Source organism: Mus caroli, chromosome 5, assembly GCF_900094665.2.
Source record: "Mus caroli chromosome 5, CAROLI_EIJ_v1.1, whole genome shotgun sequence".
NCBI lineage: Eukaryota > Metazoa > Chordata > Mammalia > Rodentia > Muridae > Mus > Mus caroli.
Genome location: NC_034574.1, coordinates 123,332,673 through 123,355,440, shown reverse-complemented (window position 1 = coordinate 123,355,440; position 22,768 = coordinate 123,332,673). Strand labels below are relative to the sequence as shown.

General features: G+C 44.4%; 1 protein-coding gene across 7 annotated transcripts in view; it reads right to left on the bottom strand.

Moving 5' to 3' along the window:
* Positions 1 to 22,768, bottom strand: part of Caln1 (calneuron 1) — a 473,529-nt gene that overhangs the window by 326,574 nt on the left and 124,187 nt on the right. For all 7 annotated transcript variants that reach the window (XM_021163075.2, XM_029477872.1, XM_029477873.1 and 4 more), the window contains one exon: positions 9,625 to 9,749. In XM_021163075.2, the coding sequence (XP_021018734.1) occupies positions 9,625 to 9,749 (125 nt within the window). The remainder of the gene's footprint in view (positions 1 to 9,624; positions 9,750 to 22,768) is intronic.

Here is a 22,768-nt window from a genome sequence, read left to right as displayed (position 1 = left end):
AAGACAATAAGAATGAGTATGAGTTTATTACTGCAGAGTACTTTGTAGTCTTCAGGACTTGGGGGATAGAACCAAGAATTTGGACTATGTGCTGTAGACAGGTGTTCTACTGTTGAGCAAGCCCTGGGCTTCTTTTTAATTTGTATTTGGAGACAGAGTCTCAATGAGTAGTCCAAGCTGGCCTTGTAGCCTAGGAGATCTGTCTGCCTCAGCCTCATAATTGCTGGAATGATGGGCATAGGCCACTGTACCCATATCTAGCTTCTATGAGTGATGGTGAGTGTGTGTGTGTGTGAAGAGAACAGAATAAAGAGAAAAAAAATGTTTCCAAATCTTAAGAATTAGATGAAAGGGGCTAAAGAGGTGGCTCAGTGATTAAGAGCACTTGCTGCATTTGCACAGGACCCCAGTTTGCTTCTCACATTCACATAAGCCAGCTCACAACCACCTGTAATGGCAGCTGCATGGGATCCAGCGCCCTCTTCTGGACTCCATGAGTACCTGCACTCATGTGCACATACACAAAGATACCAATGCACATATACAATTGAAAATGAGATAAGTATTTAAAATTTAGGTGAAAGAAACATACTGACTCGTTATATTTTCACTATAGTTTTCAGCATCTGTAAATTTGAAAAATGCAAATATTAAATTTTTATATAGGTATCGATGCATCTGAAATGAAGAAGGGTTGGGAAGCAAGCTTAGCTGCCTTGCAAGCATGGGGACCTGAGTTTGATCCCCAGAACTCATGTCAAAAAGCTCCATGTGGATGATGTACTTATAACCCCAGCCCTGGGGAGGCAGACACAGGAGGATCCGCAGGACCCATTAGTCAGCCAAATAGTCTAGTTTTCCTTTTGTTGCTGAGATAAACCACTCTAACTGAAAGTAATTTGGAGAGGAAAGAGTTTGCTTAGCTTATACGATTCATCATCCAGGGCAATCAGGGCAGGAACTCTAGGTAGAAACCTAGAGGCAGAAACTGAAGTAGTTTGTGGAGGAGAACTGCTTGCTGGTTTGCTCCCCACGGCTTGCTCAGCTACCTTTCTTATACAACCTACCTGCCTAGGGATGGCTCCACCCACAGTGGACCCACAGGTCAATATGACGGAGGCAATTCCTCAATTTAGGTTCCTTCTTCCCAGGTATTTCTATTTATGTTGTTATCAAACACTAACTATGATACCATCCCAGCTTTTTTTCGTGAGTTCTAGCTGGCAGAAAACCCTGATCTCAACCATCAAGGTAGACAGAATTTGAGGAATAGTACTGAAGGCTGATCTCTGGCCTCCACAGGCACATATGCACCCACCCAAACATACATGCATACACAATGGCACACACACACACACACACACACACACACACACACACAAACCACTCATTTTGGATGGAATGCCTGAATATAATCAAAATACAACATGGATATATGAAAATATTTATGTTGAACCCCATTAATTTATACAGTTAATTTATATCCAATTTTAAAGGAAATAATAAAAGTGTCATTTAGAGACACAAACATACATCAGAAGGTCAGAAGAATCTTCTTTCTAATTGTAATTCCAGAGGTGTCAGAAAATTTCCACCCACTGTTGGAACCACCATGGCTCACAGAGAAGGAAGAGTTTGCTCATTGCCATTGTTCACCCCATCAGGAAACAAAGATCAGTAAGTCAAGCAGTCACAGTCCAATCGACAGAGTAGTTGACAGTTCAGTGACCACCAGCTTCCCAACCCATGTCAGCAGCCCCTGTGGGGAAAACTCATCTGTGATGAACTGAAGCTGTAGGTTACTGTGTCCTACAGTGTTAATTCCAGGCCAATAAGTGGAAACTTCATTGCTTCTGCATTGAGTGAATAGCAGGCAGTCATGGGAGATGGGAAGGACAAAAGAAAGAGAAGAAAGGAGAGAGACAGCCTTCTACAGAGGGGATATGGAGATCCCAGCCCTACCCAGCAGACATGAGCACCTCTAGAAAGACATGATGTCAGTATTATTGAGGACACTTAGAACATAATTTGTAAAAATCTCCTTTGTCATGTGTGGTGGTTTGAATATGCTTGCCTTGGGGAAGTGGCTCTATTAGGAGGTGTGGCCTTGTTAGAGTAGGTGTGGCCTTGTTGGAGGAAGCGTGTCACTGTGAGGGTAACCATTAAGGTCCTAAGTTTGAGCTCCACCCAAGGAGGAAGAGAGCCTCCTTCTGGCTGCCTGAAGAGTCAGTCTTCTCCGGGCTGCCTTCCAATCAAGATGTAGGACTCTCAGCTCCTTCTCTAGCACTACATCTGTCTAAATGCTGCCATGCTTCCTGCCACGATGATAAAGGACTGAACCTCTGAACCCAGCCCCAATTAAATGCTGTACTTTATAAGAGTTGTCTTGATTATGGTGTCTCTTCACATCAATGGAAACCCTAACTAAGACATCATGCATTATGTATGTAACATATGTCTAAGAATATGTCTTTCTCTGGTGTCCCACTTTCTAACAGGATCCCTCTCTTGTTTCACAGACTTCTGCCACTCCACTGCCAGGCACCACAGGGCCCTCACTAGAAAAGAGCTAATGCCAGGGATATATTCTTCAGATTTCCAGAACATTAAGGAAAACAAACTCCAGGAACCTCGTTATAGTATCTAAAGGTAGACTCATCCACGGAACAATGGATGACTAGGCAGGAACAAGTGAAAGAGCAAGAGTCCCCACTAATCCATCCTTCAGGTTTGTTGGGTAATTTTCAACTCCAATTTGGCCAGTTCCATGTATCATTCTCTCTTGAACTTCTTCAAAGAGAAGGAAGAGAAACTTCCCATGAAGGAACTGTAGCCTAAGGTGACCTATGTAGACTATAGCTCTTTTATCCTCACATTCTACTCATGGACAGGACACTTTTGGCTAAAATACAGAAAGAAAGACATCCTATTAATGGTGACAATCTTCAACTAGGTGGGGAAGCTGTCTCTGTGGCCACCCACAAGCAAGAGGCCGCAGCTGTTATGTGTGAGAAGGTGGAGGGAAGGGAATGGTCCTCAACTGCTATGGTTTTAAACATGCAATGTAGCCCAAAACCAAAAAGTCTCCTCCTGCATTCAATGTTTGGTCCTCAGCTGGTGGCATAAAAGCAATACAGGAGTCTCAACATTACGTCAATGACCCCATTCTTGGTACCAACTTCTGCTTCATTTCTGTTGCTGTGATAAAAATTAAAATAATAATAATAATAATAAAATAAAAAATAAAAAAGACAGTGGAAAGAAATTGCTTATGGCAAAGGGGGAGCTTCTTTCACCTTGCAAGTCAAAGTTCCATTGTTATCACTGTGGGCTAAGGCCAGAGCCTTCAAACAGCTACTCATCACATCCACAGTTAAGAGTAGAGAGCAATGAATGCATACACACTCACTTGCCTGCTTATTCTCAGCTTAATTTCTCCAATTATACAGTTCAGGATCCCCTGCCTAGGAGATGGTGCCACCTACAGTGGGCTGGGTCTTCCCACATCAACTAACTTATTAGGACAATCCCTGCAGACATAGCCATAGGTCAACTCAATGAAGATAACCCCTCGTTCGGGCCATCTTCCCAGATGATTTTAGGATATGTAGAGCTGACAATTAAAACTAATCATGACAAGAAGGTTCTAGAAGGTTCTCTATACTTCCTGAGTGCCTTGATGTTAATTACTCTACTCTGTCATGCCTGCCCTGACATAATGGTCTTTTACTTGAAACTATGATCTCAAGTGACTCTTTTCTTTTTGAAGATGTTCCCTTGGGTATTGTGCTCACAACAACAACAACGGGAATATGCCAACACAGCTGGCTCATAAAGGATGACACAATGACTATCAGTATACAACATAACAAGTCCATGTGCCACACCACCTATCTTCTAGGGATACATGAGTCTATATAAGAGAGCTTTCACATGAGGCAACCCACAAAAACAGCAATTGCACAATACCTCAGAAGTTATTGGGATCTTGCCTCTCCCAAGATCCACTCTGAAGCATCGTGGATTGATGCTTGCTAGCTGGTGGTCAGACCCTCCCTGTCTGCTCTAAACTCAGAGCACATCTACACTGTCATGCCCAGAGCCCCAGAATGCTTGCAATAAAGCAGGAAGAGTCATAGCTCAGTGTTCACCTTGGCTAAATAAATAAATAAGTAAAAGAATGAATCTTCCATCAGAAAATAAATGGCCCTTCTGCAGGCAGAGAGTCTGGATTACCATCCTGAAGGACAAACACATCATCCTCACCAGTCAGCCTTGGGTCATAAAATGCTGGGTTCTCTCACCCAGGGACCCCCCGACCTGCACTTGGAGGGTACTTACAATTCTTGCCAGCTCCTACAGCTACTAAAAAGGTACACTCAGGTCCAGTTCAGAATGCCCAGGCCTGGTGGTTGAAACAGCAGTACACTGTTTGTTTTATAGCTTTCCCAAGAATGGTGCAGGGGTTGGGGGGGAGAGGATCTTAGCAGGAAACCTATATAGGAAACAGCAGGGAAGAAGGGCCCAAAGCCAGCCAGCAGTCTTTAGAGCCATACAGAGTTGCCATAGCAGAGCCCAGTTTAACTGCAAGAACATTCGGCTGCTTGCTCTAAGACTCCAAGAAATCATCCTTAATTGTTAAGTGAATGGTTATCAGGAAGGAAAGGGAACCAGGTCCCTGGAACTGACTGTACAGGTTGTGAGCTTGCCTAATGTTGGTGTTTACAAAGTTGAAACCATAGATGTCTTACAAAGTTCACCATATTAGTAATCTCAAACTCTTCAAAGGTTACCTAAAATATGACTGGGGATATAGTGCAGTCATTGAAGTGCTTGTCTTAGAAGCATGGCAATCTGGATTTGGTCCTCAGAGTCAAGCTTGAAAAAAATTCATGGTGGCATGTCCTGGGGAGGCAGAGACAGGAGGACTCCTGGCAGTCACTGGCTGGACAGCCTAACCTACGTGATGACTTCCAGGCCAATAGGAGACCTTGTTACAAACACACACACACACACACACACACACACACACACACACGAGCTATCTAACATGTACTGATGGCTTTGTCCAGTTCCTAAGGCCAGATGTGCTTACTGTGGACACTCCAAGTTCCTAATGCAACATAATAGAGGACTGCCTTCATATCCCTAGAGCAGGGTTTCAGTGCACTTGGCTGTGAGAGCTCAGTGGGAGCGGGTGAATGAGGCCGTTCACATCATGGAGGATGAAGCAGATGGAACAACAGGAACCAGTAGGTAGATAACCTTGAGTGACCTATTCCTTCTGACCTATATCTGCCAGCAGGTTCTGCCCACACTAAAGGTCAAACACCCTCCCCAACACAGCACCACAGATGGAGAATCCAAACTCACAGCATGAACCTGCACAGGTAAGTAAGAGCACATACTCACAATGGTAGAGTGTTGAGGCTTGGTCTGTTGCTATGTATTGGAAGGCTAAGTGCAGTCCCAAGGCCTGATTGCCCCAGAAATGATAGTTTGCACATAGATCCAAGTGACACTATGTGACCTTGTCCCCAAGATATTTATGATTAGTGAATAAAGATGCCAACAGCCAATAGCTGGGCAGAAGACACATAAGCAGGGTTTAGGGTTCCTGGGCTTGGGGGGTGTTGGTGGAGAACCATGAAGGAGAGAAGAAGGTGCATAGAGGCGAAGCCTCCATAGGGTAAAAATCTTAAAATAATGGCCATGTGGGTTGGCTAATTGAAGTTAAGAGCAGCCAAGATGACACATGACAAATTATATAATGGGATTATTGGCTGGGAATTAGACATAAAAACATAGATATCTGCTCAGCTTTTGTGTTGATTAAGGCTTATTATAAATATAAAGGGAGTGTGTGTGTGTGTGTGTGTGTGTGTGTCTTTTATCCAGAAGCTAAATGGTTAAAGGTGGGGTAGAAACCCCAGATTGGGGTTATATGTTTGTACAATACCACAATGGTGCCTAGCATGCACAAGGCTGTGGGTTTAAACCACTCAAGCACCAGCATCAAAAAAAGAAATGTTAGGATTATGTGGACTTGATGTCTTCATTTAAGTAGCTGTGTAACAAGATATATGAGTCAGGAGAGCACTTTCTGATCTCTCAGAGGACCCAAGCTTAGTTCCTTCCCAGCTCCAAAACTGGGCAGCTCACAACCTATACCTTCAACTCTCAGGATCTGGTGCCCTCTTCTGGCCTTCACAAGCACCTGCACACACATGCATATACACATAGGCAGAGAGAGAGAGAGAGAGAGAGAGAGAGAGAGAGAGAGAGAGAGAGAGAGAGAGAGAGAGAGAGAGAGAGAGAGAGAGAGAGAGAGAGAGAGAATGAATGAATCTCAAAATACAAAATACACTGACACATGTATATACCGGTACCAGAAAGAAGCCAAGGCCACAACACCTTCTTCTCAACCAAATGTGGCAAATTCATCAACATTCTCTCTTCTCTCTATGAAGCTTTCCAATAAATTGCTGAACAGGCACTTCTAGCTAAGTGATTGTTCATGTGCTTTTGCTCCCATTAATGTACCAAGAATTAGTTGTGCTTATATATTTGCAGTAATTGCAGTTAATTAAATACTACATAAACCAATGAGATGGGGAACATGAACAGAAAGCCGGGTCCATGGAAATGTAGTCAAATAATTAGATCCAAAGGCCAGTTACGAAACAAAGGCTTGTTAAGGATAGGGGGATTAACTGTAGGAGATGAGGCAGGGCGGTGGAATAATATAACTCTAATGAGTCATATACTCAGGCTCCTTCCATAAGTATTTTTATTTTATAAAGCAAAATAAAATATTTAATATAGAGAAAGGGAGGGGAGGGAAAATTAAAAGAATGTGCTAGTGGGGAACATTTGAGATTCAAATCACCACAGGGTCCTACAAACCTAAAAGCAAGACTTTCCCTCATGCTCATACATTGTATATTCCACTCATAAACTTCCAAGAGTGGGGCAAAGCTTGGGCTCCTCTTTGCCTCCCAAATATTCCTCCTACATTCTCAGTATTGTGTTTCCCCAAATTCCCATAAGGAATCCATATTAGCTATATAATGAGGTGGTATCTTTGAGTTAGGTTATCAAAGGAACAAAACCCTCATGGATGTTCCTTTAAAAATGTTCCTCTAAAAGAGGCCGAAGGGCATTAATTCATCCTTTTGATTGCTGAGAACACATGGGTATCACCTTGATAATATGCTCCCAGCTTTCCAAGTTATGGGAAATAACTTCCTGTGGTTTATAAGTCAACCTGACTGTGGTGTTTTGTTATAGTAGTTCAAATGGACTAAGACACCATACAGGTATGGAATCATTCTGTGGTGGTTACAAACCTGGGCTTGCTATGGAGACAGTGGGGCTCTTCTGTTTCTTTGTCCTGCATCTATACAGCCTTTCACCAATAAGATGGTGACAAGGTCCCAGTGTGTCACTCACCTCTCAGGCCAACAGCCTCTGTTCAGAGATCATATATGGTAAAAAGATGCTGTTCGTGTTTGTGTGTGTGTGTGTGTGTGTGTGTCTGTCTGTATGTGTCCATGTGTATCTGTGCATGTGTCCGTCTATCTGTCTGTCTGTGTCTGTCTGCCTGTGTCTGTCTGCCTGTGTCTGTGTGTCTGTCTGTGTATCTGTGTATATGTGTCTGTGTGTCTATGTGTGTCTGTCTGTGTATGTATGTGTGTGTCCATCTGTGTCTTTCTGTGTGTTTGTGTGTGTATCTGTGTGTCTGTATTTGTGTCTGTCTGTCTGCCTGTGTGTCTGTGTGTGTGTGTGTGTGTGTATGTGTGTGTGCATGTGTCTCTCCCTCCCTTTACCCTCTACTCTATTTCTATCTGTAATGTTGAGACTTAAACCCCAGAACCTTCTACACACTAGACAAGTGTTCTATCACTGAGCTACACCCTAACAATGCTTGCCTTTCCCAACCTTTCCTAGTTCAGCCATGAGTGCAGCCCACGAGTCCCTGCTACTTTCTAAGTCATCTTAGAAACCACACATTGCAATGAGTGTGCAAACAAGATAGGTAGTAGAAGAAAGATCTACCGATGGCCTGTCATCTTTGCTTCCCTCACCTCTTGTCCACATTCAAGCAACTGTAGCTCTGCTGGCTCAAGAAGGTGCTGGTGAATGCATATGCACATGTTAAATGCCATGGATCTGATACTGAGAGACAAAGACATGGATCATCTGGAATAGCTGTGACTACTCTGCAGTCAAAGCAAACCTCAAGTTTATGTAGTAAACTGGTACTGCAAGAAAAAAAAGCATTAAGAAACCACTTGGCAAAACTGATCCTGGTTTAGTTGCAGTAAATGCCATCAACTAAATCAACTTCACTCTCTAGTTAAGAAGTCTGTATTCCCTCTGGGTTTTTGGGGTGTGTGTGTGTGTGTGTGTGTGTGTGTGTGTGTGCATGTGGTGGTGGTGATGGTGGTGGTAGTCGTAGTGGTGGTGGTGGTTTGAATATGCTTGGCCCAGGAAGAGCACTATTTGGAGGTGTGACCTTGTTGGAGGAAGTGTGTCACTGTGGGCATGGGCTTTGAGACTCAACTCTTAGCTGCCTGGAAGCCAGTCATCTCCTAGCTCCCTTCAGATGAAGATGTAGAACTCAGCTCCACCGGCCTCACTTCTTTGGGATGCTGCCCTGCCTTGATGATAATGGACTGAACCTCTGAACCTGTAAGTCAGCCCAATTATAAATGTTATCTTTATAAGAGTTGCCTTGGTCATGGTGTCTGTTCACAGCAGTAAAACCCTAACTAAGACAGTTTGGTTTGGGGGTGGGGGGTGTCTGTGTGTTTTAATAAGAGTGTGTCTGTATCCAAAGTCCAATGGGACAGCATCCTAAGATGAATTTGGGCACTGTAGTCCCAGGATAAATTTCCATCCTAAACCCTTGTCCCGGGCACTCAGGGATACGCTGTGTTACACAAGAACGGAGGCAATTAAGATAATTGCTGCCTGTTCCCACCTAGATGAAGCTTCCAGATGATTCTTACTTGGGCAGCATTCAAAGTACCATGGCCCCGAGTCAAGAGACAGCAATAAACAGGGCTTAAGCCTCCCCTGCAGATGGACTCCACTATAAAAGACAATAAAGACAACAACATGATTCGGGCTCTATAGACCCTGCCAACTCTATACATAATATGTCTTTTATTTTTGTTGTTTTGAGACAGCAACTCATTATAATAGTCCACACTGGCCCTGACTTCCCTCTCTCCTTCCCCCACAGAGTCCTAGCTAATCAACGCTCCATCCCCCTGCCTCAGTTGAGTATAGACAGGCATATGCCATCACAAGAAGATTCCAACAATAGATTTTAAGAAAAATAAATTTATCCCCCAATCAGTATCCAAGGCAACCACATTCATCATAGATTTTTTTTCAGGCCACAAGGTCCATCCCACACAACAAAGTCATTTAGACAAAAGATTGTCTCTGAACTCTTTCCCATCACTCCATACTTAGCCCTAACTGCCAATGAGAAGCACTCTAAGCTTGACAATGAGCAAAATGGCTTCCCAACGGTCACCACCCCAAGCAGATTCTCTGTTATCCAAAATGGCTTCAGGAAGGTGGGTAAGCTCCCACCAGGCAGCTCCTTACCATCCAGTTCTTCCACGGAGATATTAGCCAACTGCTCGCTGTCACTGCCTGCAGACAGAGATCGGTTGAGGTAATTCCCCTTGTACAACAAGCCAGCGGTTACATGGTGGAACGGCATCTTTTCCCTGTTCCGAAGAGAATGGGGGAGAAGGAGAGACAAATGTCATCACTCATTCATTCATTCATTCATTCACTTCTTCGTTATTTCATTAGAGGGCTGTCTCTATTTTCCAGATGGAGTAGTTACATAGCTAGGGTGGGGGTGATGGCTCAGTGGATAAAGATACTTGTTTCTAAGCCTGGCAGCTTGAGTGGGATTCATAGGGTGGTAAGAGAGAATGCAATCCTGGAAGTCCCCTCTGACCTCTGCACTCATGTGTACCTCCATACAACATGTATGCATGTGCACACACACGTGCATGTGCACACACACGTGCACACGCACACACACAAAGAATGAATGTGAAATTATATTCTAAAGGGAACTTTAGATATTTACAGGGTCCCCATTGCCTGAATAACTCCTAATTGATTTTAGGGTCCCCCTTTCCTCAATTTACACCTCATTTCTCCCATTTCATGTACGTTTGAACTGTGATGCCCTTGTTAAACCCCAGAAAACCATGAAGGACACCAAGCTGCTTCTTTTTATTTTCATGTTGTTTTGATTTGTTTTGTTGTTTGCTTGCTTGCTTGTTTCCTTTGTTTGGTTTTGTGTTTGCAGCATTGTGGGCTGTACTTAGTTGCTGTACAAAGAACTAGCAAGCATTCTACAGTTGAGCCGGTTTCTCAGCCCTTCTTCTCATTAAACAGAGCCCACTAGTTTGCCCAGGCTGGCCTAGCACACACTCTATACTCTAGGCTGTGCTTGGGCTCACTATGTAGCCTGGGCTAGCCTTCATCTTGCAGTCCATCTTCAGCCTTCTGAGTAGCTGGGACTACAGACCCCACACCAGCTGGTCCAGCATCACTGCTATCTCATACAAATTAGAACACCTTTTGCTCTTTTCCTCAGCCTCAAATATTATCACTTCATGTAGGAAAACCCTGAGCATCTCAGAAAACGTTGACCTATGCAGCACCAGAGCATTGTGGCTATGCTCAAGTGAAGCTGTAAGTAGGTCACATTCTGCGAGGAAAGCAGGTGTCCCAGCCACACCACATTCAAGGAAGGAAAGGCAATGCACAAAATCCTTAACTGTTTTAATTGAGAGTTTAGGGGACAGGGAAGATACCCCAGTGGGGAAGATTACTTCTCAGCAAGCATGAGGACCTGAGTTCAAATCTCCAGCATCCTTGTAAAAGCTGGGCAAATGCATGTTTGTGTGGCTGTCACTTCAAGATGTGGGGGATAGGGATGGAGACAAAGGAATAGCAGAAGCTCACTGGCTGCCACCCTGGTTACAGGTTCAGTAAGAGACCATGTCTCAAGGGAATAAGACAGTAAATGATAGACTGGGACACCTGACGGACATGACTGGGACACCTGATGGACATGATTGGGACACCTGATGGGCATGTCCACTCAAAAGCATTTGCACCTTCACACACATACGAACCAAGAAAATAAAATTTAAGTTTCAGTGCTGAGCCCAAACTCACTACATAACCCAGGCTGGTCTTGAACTCCAAGATTCCCTGGATCAGCCTTCTGGGTGCTGCTGAGGTCACAGGGAGTCACCACCATACCAATCCCCAAGTTTTTACAACCCCACACATGTTGCAATGTGCAAGATGAAGAAACAGCCCCGAAGCCTGACTGAGATGGAGAGGTGACTTTCAGAAATGGCTTCCCAGGAATGGAAGTAGCACCTCAAGGGCTTCAAGAATGACGAAATTTAAGTCACTCTTGAGTGTAATCAAAGAATCCTCGAGACTAGATTCACAATCTGCCCAACCAAAGCCCCTGCCATTCCTGGGGCTTAGCAGGTCTCCCAGCACAGGAGAGATAGCTCAGTGGGTAGAGTTCTTGCCTTGCCAACATGAGGAGTTTAGATCAATCCCCAGAACCCACGCAAAAACAAGCTGGGCATATTAGTATACTTCAAATCCCAGTACTGGAGAGGTGGGTCCCTTGAGTTCTCTAGATTATTTGAGAGCCTAGATTATTTGGTGAAGCACAAGCCAGTGAGAGAGACTCTACTTCAAAAGACAAGATGAATGACTCCTGAGGTCCAAAACCCAAGGTTTTCCTCTGGTGTATACACACACACACACACACACACACACACACACACACACACACACACGTGTGTGTGTGTGTGTGTGCGCACATGCACTCGTGCACTCATGTGCATGCGCACACCAAATTCCCCCCCCCCCCATTATATACAAACCTACTACAAGATGCTTATTTAAACCACATGGTAGAAAGAGTAATCTCCCTCCAGCACAAGCTGGGGGCCTTGGTCCTACAAGAAAGGAATGCTTTCCCAGACATCTGTCACTCTCTGGGGAGGTCACCTATAGAATCCTTTCTGGTGCTAAAGCTTACCATCTGCACAGTTAACCTCTGGATCCTCTGTGAAGTACACAGAAAAGAGAAAACAGACAACTCAACATTGATCCCCAAGAATTACTATCCAAAGCCCTCAGACCTTACTCACTTGAAAAAAATCCAACTGAGGACCAGCATGTGATCTGAGCACTCTGGGGTATGAAGTCATCTGAGATTCTAGAGAATCAGTAGTTTGAAGCCAGCCTGGGCTACCTAGTAAACTCAAGACTAGCTGGGGCTCTATAATGAAATAAAGAATAAAAAGAGAAAGGAGATAAAGAAAGGGAAGAAAGGAGCAGCAAAGAGAAAAAAAAGAAGAAAAGGAAAGAGAAGGAAGAAGATGAAGAGCAGAGGAAGGAGGGGAGAAGGAGGAGGAAGAGGAGGAGGGAGGAAGAAGAGGAGGAAGGAGGAGGAAGAGGAGGGAGGAGGAGGAAGAGGAGGGAGGAGGAGGAAGAGGAGGGAGGAGGAGGAAGAGGAGGGAGGAGGAAGAGGCAGAGAAAGAGAACAAGTAGGAAGAGAAAGAGGAAGGGAGGAGAAGACTCTAGAAAAGAGCAACTTTCCCTGACCATGGCACATGAGTACTGTCCAGCACCGGGGACCACTCTCCTGTCATCTTCTCCCTCTAACAGGACCAAGTGATAGACCCAGCCAGCCAGCCCCTCTCCCTCCCCCTTAAGTCTAAGACATGTCATTGAGGAGGCTGCATCAGCTTGGAGCTGCTGTAGAGCCAAACAATGAATCCCTAAGAGGAAGACTTGACCAGAGCACAAAGCCACTTGGAGGAAAAAAATAAAACAGTTCAGCAACTCGGGCGCCAGCGAGTTATTTAGATTCCGCAGCCCCAGCGAAAGCATCAGGCACTTCCATCCGGATGCCAAACGCTCTTTTCAAATTCAAACTGTCTAAAACTGAATTAATCATCTTCCCACAAAATAGGTTGTGCTTCCTGACTTCTCTATTTCTATCAGAGGTGCTGTTCACTCATCATAGCAACTGGGACAGCCCTCACCAAAGCTCTGGGCTCCAAAAGCTAAAACAGACATACGGATGAGGCTGGAGCCGACTGTCAGCCTCCCTTCACTCTGTGCATCACTAGCAAACCGAATAGCCATGGGAGGACCGCAAAGGGCAGGGTAAGAAGGCAGAGGATGGAGATCTGAGTTCCATCCTTAGAGTGCACCTAAAAGCACACACCTAAAAGCACATGCCCAGAGTCAGGAAAGTGAAGGTGGTCTGCACCCCTGAGGCTTTCTGCTGGAGTCTGCCTGGCTGAATCTGGGAGTTCCAGAGAAAGTGAAAGGCCCCATCTCAGTGAAACCTAAGACTGACTTCAAGCCTCCACATGCACACAGGAACACCACACATCTGCAAACACATGAACATACACACATATAAATATTTTCACAATTTAAAACATTAATGACCGGACATTAATACAGAGAAGGCATGCTGTTGGTAGTTATCAAGAAAATGTCACCACCGAATCATACCAGACTTCCACAGATCTAACCACAGATATTGTATATGGAGGCAGTTTCCTCCAGGCATGATCATTGCACAATACAGAGCAGAGCCTGCCATGATACCTACACGATGCTTGGCCCATTGTCATGGTGATAATATAAGCCCAGCAAAACAGCAACAGCTAAGGCTAAGGTAATGGAATGGCTAATGTAAAGAGTGAAGGGCTAGTCACATGACCCTCAGTTGGGGTTCCAATCATTATTCCTTCCTGCACCCCAGCTGCACACGGTCTTGGGAGATGCTGGGGTATAGAGGAGGAGGGCGCACAAGAGGGTTCACTCCATGAAGTGGTCAACCATAGCAGACAGGACCTTGAGGTAACGTGGCTAATCTGTGAGTCACTCAAACTGCTGTAAGGAATGGTCCATCTGTGCTCCAGTAATTAACCCTAATAAGCTCATCGGCTCACAAGCTAGGTTTGCATTGTAAGCATTACTTTCGTATGTCATGGTGCCACATCTAGAGCAAATGGACATTTGCGTATTTTTCCCTAGGAAAAGTCACACAGGACACATAAAAGGACAAGACCTCTTTCCTTGGAAAATATTATTTTCTGTCATCCAAGTTAGTTTTCAGAACAATCAGGAGTCACAGAGAAAATCAGGTATATGAATTAGGACTGTGTAGAAATGTAACCCATACCTGACTCTTGCAGGCATGTGTCATTGTCACTGGAGAATGGGCTGAAGCTTGTGGTTGTCCAACCTGCAGTTTTCAAGCCGCTTGTATTTCAGGATAACAGCCAATCACAAAATTATAAAGTTGTTTAAATCATTTATGAGGTTGGAGGCTGGCATCTTTAAAAAACTTGATAGTGTGATTCTCCAATGAGAACTTTGTAAATGGCCAGGCAGTGATGCCAGAACACTGGACTCACTTTCAAAGGGAAGAGAGGGCCACCCTGGGACTAATGAGATGGTTCCACAATTAGAGGTGCTTGCCAGCAAGCCTGATGACCTGAGTTCAATCCCCAACTCCTCACATTGTGGAAGGATAAAACGGACTCCCCCAAGTCGTCATCTGATTTCCACACACATGCTGTGGTATGCATGAATCTACATAGACAACAAATATATATTGCTTTAAGTAAGAAGAAGTCCCCCCATGGCACCCTGGAGGTGATTTCAGAGGGTGTTATTGTTGCTACCAGTGTCAGCAGCAATGGGGCAGGAGACATAATGTAGGTCTAGGCTTTCTACCTAGAATTTAGGCCACTAAATTCCATTAGGATGTGGTGAGTACATACACACACACACACACACACAATGGCATAGGTATGGTCTTCTCCAGAGAGAGTCCCAGAGATGACTTTCTTCACAGTAGCCACACACATGACTTTGGCTTTGGTGGCTTCTGAAGTTACATCTCAAAGGGCTGCTAAGAAACTTTTTTTTTTTTTGCTAGATAAGATCATTGGGTGGTCCCTGATGCCCAATGGGTGGGAACACAGCCCATAAGGAAAATCTCAGGGTCCTAAGGATTTTGAGGGGGTAGGTATTATGGTGTGTCTTACTGTAAACAAATGCCCAGTCTTGTTTGAGAGGTTTCCGAAGAATCTCAGCTCTACATCCAGGAAGGGAGTCAGCATAAGGTTGAAGGCCCTGTATGATCAGGCCTTAACCATGACTCGTTGCTATTTCAAAACTGATTTGAAAATAACTTCTCTGCAAAAGGATTGTCACCTTTGTGTTAGCTCCCTTCAGAGAAAATACTCACTCCTCACTGGGCTGGCATTCTTGATTCTCAGCTGGTGAGACACTTCAACCAGACTTTGGAATAAAGGACTCCTCTGCCCTGCTCACGTCCCCTTAAGTTTTCCAGTCCTATGTCACTCCACACCCAATCCAGGATCTAAGTACCTGCTATTTCATGCCACATTAAAGTCTTTGTAAATCTGAGGAGACATCTTGCCTGATCATCTCTAATTGTCTTTATGGGAACGAGACTCATTAAGGGTTGTACAGAAACTAAAGGCATTCCTTCCTCAGCATCATGAACCGCTTGAGTTTCTTTGTGTTTGGGAAATGGCCCACTATCATCTTTTACCTGGATCTTTGAAGCTTCAGATTCACCACACAGCTTTTTATAGGTAAAGAAATAAAGATAGTGTATTACATCCTTGGGATGGGGAGAAAGAGAAAGAGAGAAAGAGAGAGAGGAGGGGAGGGAGATTGACAGACTCAGTTGAATTTATCTCTGATGGTTCATCTTCTTTGTCAACTTGATGAGATTTAGAATCACCATGGAAACAAACCCCTGGGCACATCTGTGAGGGAGTTTCTAGACTGTGTTGAGGAGGAAAGAGTCATCCTGAATGCAGGCAGCACCATCCTTTTGGCGTGTGGTTCTGTACCAAATACAGCGGAGTAAGCAAGCTGAGTACCACCACCAATCTTCCCTTGTCTCCTGACTGAGGTTGGGATGGGAGGAGCCATCTCACAGTCCTGCCTCTGTGCCTCCTGCACCCTAAGGCTGAGAGCCAAAATAAACCTACCCTTCCTTCCATGACTTCTGTTCATTATTTTTTTAAGAGCAAACAGAAAAGCGAATAATACAGGATCAAATCCACATCCGAGCATCAGCCCCAGAATGCACAAGTATTTTGTGCCCAAAAAAGTGATCACCAGGGAATCAGGCTTGTGACTACGATATAGTTTGTCTCTGATAGAAACAAAAGAAGCTCACCAATTGGGTCCACGTCCATGTCCCTTAGAGTTTGCACTCAGAATGTTCAGAGACTAGTGGGGATGAAACTTTATGAGTACATCACCTGCAGCAATAATTAAAACCGCATTCATGACCGGACCATCCACGGTAATAAAACTAAAACAATATTCAAGTGCAGGAAGAATGTTGGCTCGAGGAACCACAAAGCAGCTGCTGCTGTGAGGGACTGAATTTCACTCCAGATGCCTGAGGAAACCCAGGCTTTAGGATGCTCTCCTTGGCCAAGAAGACAACTATCATCCATAAGCAAAGTCAAATTTCACGTTAAAGTTAAAACGTAAAGGTGCATCCTTATGCAGAGAGCAAAGGTAAAAGCCCAGCCTTAGAGTCAGTGCTGTGGCTTGAATGGATGTGATCCCTCCTTGACTTGCATGCTTCAACCTCACAGCCAACAATAAGTACTTAAGAGGGAAGGCCTTAGGCTGGGGAAATGTTCAGCTCATTCAGAGTTTACCGGGCAAATGCAGAAGGAAGCTTGGGTTTGCGTCCCAGAACTCATATGTCTTCTTAAAAGAAGAGATGGGGGAGATATGACTGGGCACAGCAGCGCTTCTATAATCACAGTGCCAGGGAGGCAGGGACAGAAGAGCTGTGAGGCTCACTGGGCAGCCAGCCCAGCTACCAGTGAGTTCTAGGTTCCATGAGAAACCCCATCTTAAAAAAAAAATGCAATCCCCATCAAAATTCTAACTCAATTCCTCATAAAGTTAGAAAGAACAATTCTCAAATTCATTTGGAATGGCAAAACAAACAAACAAACAAACAAACAGGATAGTGAAAACTATTCTCAACAATAAAAGAACATCTTGGGGAGTCACCATCCCTGACCTCAAGCTGTACTATAGAGCAATAGTGATAAAAACTGTATGATATTGATACAGTGACAGGCTGGTAGATCAATGGAATAGAATTGAAGACCCAGAAATGAACCCACACACCTATGGTCACCTGATCTTTGACAAAGAAACTAAAACCATCCAGTGGAAAAAAAAGACAGCATTTTCAAACAATGGTGCTGGTTCAACTGGCAGTCAACATGTAGAAGAAGGCGAATTGATCCATTCTTATCTCCCTGTATAAAGCTCAAGTCCAAGTGGATCAAGGACCTCCACATAAAACCAAATACACTGAATCTAATAGAAGAGAAAGTGGGGAAGAGCCTTGAACACATGGACACAGGGGAAATTTTCCTGAACAGACACCAATGGCTTAAGCTCTGAGATCAAGAATCAACAAATGGGACCTCATAAAATTGCAAGCTTCTGTAAGGCAAAGGACACTACCAATAGGACAAAATGGCAACCAACAGATTGGGGAAAGATCTTTACCAATCCTATATCTGACGGAGGGCTAATATCTAATATATACAAAGAACTCAAGAAGTTAGACTCCAGAGAACCAAATAACCCTATTTTAAAAATGGGGAACAAAGCTAAACAGAGAATCCTCAACTAAAGAAACTTGAATGGCTGAGAAGCACCTAAAGAAATGTTCAACATCCTTAGCCATGAGGGAAATTCAAATCAAAACAACCCTGAGATTTCACCTCACACCAGTCAAAATGGCTAAGATCAAAAACTCAAGTGACAGTAGATGCTGGCAAGGATGTAGAGAAAGAAAAGCACTCCTCCATTGCTGATGGGATTACAAGCTGGTATAATCACTCTGGAAATCAGTCTAGCAGTTCCTCATAAAACTGGACATAGTTCTACCAGAAGATCCAGCAATACCACTCCTGGGCATAACCCAGAAGATGCTCCAACATGTAAGAAGGACACATGCTCCACTATGTCCATAGCAGCCTTACTTATAATGGCCAGAAGCTGGAAAGAACCCAGATGCCCCTCAACAGAGGAATGGTTACAGATAATGTGGTACATTTACACAATGGAGTACTACCCAGCTATTAAAAACAATGACTTCATGAAATTCGCAGGCAAATGGATGGATCTGGAAAATATCATCCTAAGTGAGGTAACTCAGTCACAAAAGACACACAAGATATGTACTGACTGATAAGTAGATATTAGGCAAAGAGTGTTGAATACCCACAATACAACTCACAGACCACATGAAGCTCAAAAGGAAGGAAGACCAAAGAGTGGATGTTTCAGTCCTACTTAGAAGGGAGAACAAAATAATCAAGGGAAGTAGAGAGTGGGAGGGACTTGGGAGGAAGAGAAGAGAGGGAAAGGAAAAAGAGGGGAAGAATCAGATAAGGGGGGAGATGGAGGAGATATACAAAGAGGGTCAGGAAATTGAACAGAGGTGTGTAGCAATGGGGGATGGGGAACTGGAGGGTAACAACCAGAAATTCCCAGATGCCAGGAAAGCAAGAGCCTCCCAGGACCCCATGGGTATAACATTAGCTGAAATATCTCATAAAGGGGAGGGAGAACCTACCAAGACCATATCTATAGGTTAGGGATGCACCCTTCCCCTCCCCCAGTTGAAGGATGGGGCCATCCACCCATCTCCAAAATTTTAACCCAAAATTGCTCCTGTCTAAAGGAAATACAGGGACAAAGAGTGGAGCAGAGACTGAAGGAAAGGCCATCCAGAGACTGTCCCACCTGGGGATCCATCCCACATGAAGACACCAAACACAGACACTATTGCTGATGCCAAGAAGTGCTTGCTGACAGGAGCCTGATACAGCTGTCTCCTGAGAAGCTCTGCCAGATCCTGACCAATACAGGTGCTGACGCTTGCAGCCAACTAGCAGACTGAGCGCAGGGACCCTAATGGAGGAGTTAGAGGAAGGACTGAAGGAGCTGAAGAGGCCTTACCTGGCATCAATGGGAGGGGAGGCCCTTGGTCCTGTGAAGGCTTGATGCCCCAGTGTAGAGGAATGCTAGAGCGGTGAGGTAGGAGTGGGTGGGTGGGTGGGTGGGAGGAGCACCCTCATAGAAGCAGGGTAAGAGGGGATAGGATAGGTGGTCTGCAGAGGGGAAACCGAGAAAGGGAATAACATTTGAAGCTCAGAATACCCAAGATACAATTTGCAAAACACATGAAACTCAAGAAGAAGGAAGATCAAAGTGTGGATACTTCGATCCTTCTTAGAAGGGGGAACAAAATACCCATGAAAGGAGTTACAAAGTTCAGAGCAGATACTGAAGGAGTGACCATCCAAAGACTGCCCCACCTGGGAATCCATCCCATAAACAGCCACCAAACCCAGACACTATTACAGATACCAACAAGAGCTAGCTGACAGGAGCATGATATAGCTGTCTCCTGAGAGTCTCTGCCAGTGCCTGACAAATACAGAAGTGGATGTTCACATCCATCCATTGGACAAAGCACAGGGTCCCCAATGAAGGAGCTAGAGAAAGTAGCCAAGGAGCTGAAGAGGTTTGTAGCCCCTAGGAGGAACAACAATATGAACTAACCAGAAACCCTAGAGCTCCCTGGGACTAAGCCACCAATCAAAGAAAACACACAGTGGGACTCATGGCTCTAGCTGAATATGTAGCAGAGAAAGGCCTAGTTGGTCATCTATGGGAGGAGAGGCCCTTGGTTCTATGCCCCAGTATAGGGGAATGCCAGGACCAGGAAGCAGGAGTAGTTGGGTTGGTGAACAGGGGGAGGGGAGAAGGGGATAGGGGATTTTTGGAGGGGAAACTAGGAAAGGGGATAACATTTGAAATGTAAATAAAGAAAATATCTAATAAAAAATGAAAAAAATAAATGTAAATAAATAAAATATCCAATTTTAAAAAATAAGGTGTAGAGCATCCAAGAAGAAACCTGGTCGTTTGTGTTCTCTCAGTCTCTCTCTCTCTCTCTCTCTCTCTCTCTCTCTCTCTCTCTCTCTCTGCCCTCATTAGCATGTGTGCCCACATACACAACGAGATGATAAAGCAACAAGGTGCCATCTTGGAAACAGAGACCAGTGCCCACCAGATGCCAAATCCTCTGGCTCCGGGATTTTAGACTTCCTGGACTCTACAAATGTAAGCTATGTTTCCATCATATATGAATTACCCAGACTAAGATACACTGTTATAGAAAGAGGAATCAGATAAAACAGTATGGTTTCATAGTTAAAAAAATCAGAATTTTCTGGTCCAAGACAATATTATGGGGCTGAGGAGATGACTGAATTGGTAAAGTGCCTGCAAATAAGAGGACCTGAGTTCACTCCTCGGAACCTATCTTAAACAACAACAACAACAAAAAAAAAAATGCAGGTGCATAGGCATATTTGTAATCCCAGGTGGAAACCAATAGAGGCCAAGGACTCACTAGTGCACACACACACATACACACACACACACACACACACACACACACACACACACACACACCACTCATACACTCACACAGAGAGCACTCACATGCACTCACATACAGAGCAAGCATTCACACACACTCCACTCCTATACACATGTACTCACACACACTCACATACCACACATGTGCTCACACACAGAGATCACATACATAGTTTCATGCACTCACACACATAACACACATACACACATACATAAATACATACACATACAAGCACATGTATATACATATACACACACATGAGCACTCACACATATGCATACACATTCACACATACCCCACTACTGTAGCCACCATACACACACACACACACACACACACACATTATTTTATTGTTCAGAAGCTGTTATACTTGAGGGCTATGTGGGTCTTTATTAGCCAGGTAAATTCTTGTTAACTATCAACTTGACAGACCCCAGAATCACCTAGGAGAATGGCCTCTCAGGATGTCTGTGAAGGGTTATCTTGGCTGTGTTCATTGATGTAGGAAGACTCACTTTACCTGTGGGTGGGACCATCCCAGGCAAGTGGTTGTGGACTTCAGAAGAGGAGAGGGGAGGCTGGACAGCAACAGGAAGTGACTCCTCAGACTGTGTGTGTTGTGTGAGCAGCTGCTTTGAGCTCCTGTTCCCTTGAATCATGGACTAAAAGAAACCCTTTCTCCCATAGGTTGCTTTTGGTCAAAGTATTTTAGCACAGGAACAAGGAAGAAATTTGTTTAGTAGGTTGTCTTAGGACATCTATAAGCCTTGTCTCTGATGTGTGAGGGGAAGTATCACTAAAGATATTAAATAAGATATGGCAGAGAAAGCTATTAAGTATCGTCGGTGATTATTTACCAAGTGTGAGCCAGAGGCACTTCCTTTTAAACAGATTTTCCATGAACTTGCCCTCCTCATCCAAACAGCTGTTCTGCACAGAGGTCCAAGCTAACAGGCTCCCTCCCTCACCCCTTCCAGCCAGGAATCATGGAAAGCCTACTGCAAGCATGTACTCTAGAGTCCCCATCAATCAAATGGCATCAAACCTCCTGCTTCTTCTAAAGGAGTATTTCTCAACCTGTGGGTCACAACCCCTTAGGGGGCATTGAACAACCCTTTTGCAGGGGTCACCTAAGACCAACAGAAAACACAGATATTTACATTGTGAACCTGGTTGGTTGGTGGTTGGTTGGTTGGTTGGTTGGTTGGTTGGTTGGTTGGTTGGTTGGTTTTGGTTTTGGTTTTTCAAGACAAGGTTTCTCTGTATAGCTCTGGCTGTCCCGGAACTCACTCTGTAGACCAGGCTGGCCTCAAACTCAGAAGTTCGCCTGTCTCTGCCTCCCAAGTGCTGGGATTAAAGGCATGCACCACCACTGCCCGGCTTACATTATGACTCATAACAGTAGCAAAATTACAGTTATAAAATAGCAACAAAAATAATTTTATGGTTGGGAGTCATCACAACATGAGGAACTGTATTAAAGGGTCGCAGTGTTAGGAAGGTTGAGACTCACTGCTCTTAAGTCTATAAGTGGCTCGTACCTTGCCACATGGGCCTGAACCCTCCTCACAGCCCCCACCAAGATGCTGGCTGGCTGTGACATTATAATCTCTTTGAATTACCTTATTTAAAATTCTGTCTTGGTGTTTCCCTTGAGCCCTAAACCTGAAATCTTTTACTAAGGATCCTACAAGATAGGATGCAAAGGGGAAAATGTCACAGACATATTGGGTTGATGATGGCACACTCTGGGCTACAAAGAGGCATGCCAATGGGACATGGAGGAGGGCATGTGTGCCACCATGCTGAGAGGACAGGTGTGAACACCAGGTTTCTGGAGGTGAGGGATTCGGGCAAGCACTGGAAGGTCATGACAAAGGGGGCTGTTTGGATGGATGTTCTGTGGTTGTCTTGATTTTGAATTTTTTTATAATTATATCCTACCGTATTCTACTTACATGTGAGTCTGCCGGGACTGAAACCTCAAAAACACTCATTCCTTTGCAAACATTTCAAAAATGCTGCTCTTAAGGCTAAGCAGATTTTGGATGATGGGAGTTGGGGAAGGGAAGGGAGGGAAGGAAAGAAGGAGGGAGAGAGACAGGGAGGAAGAGA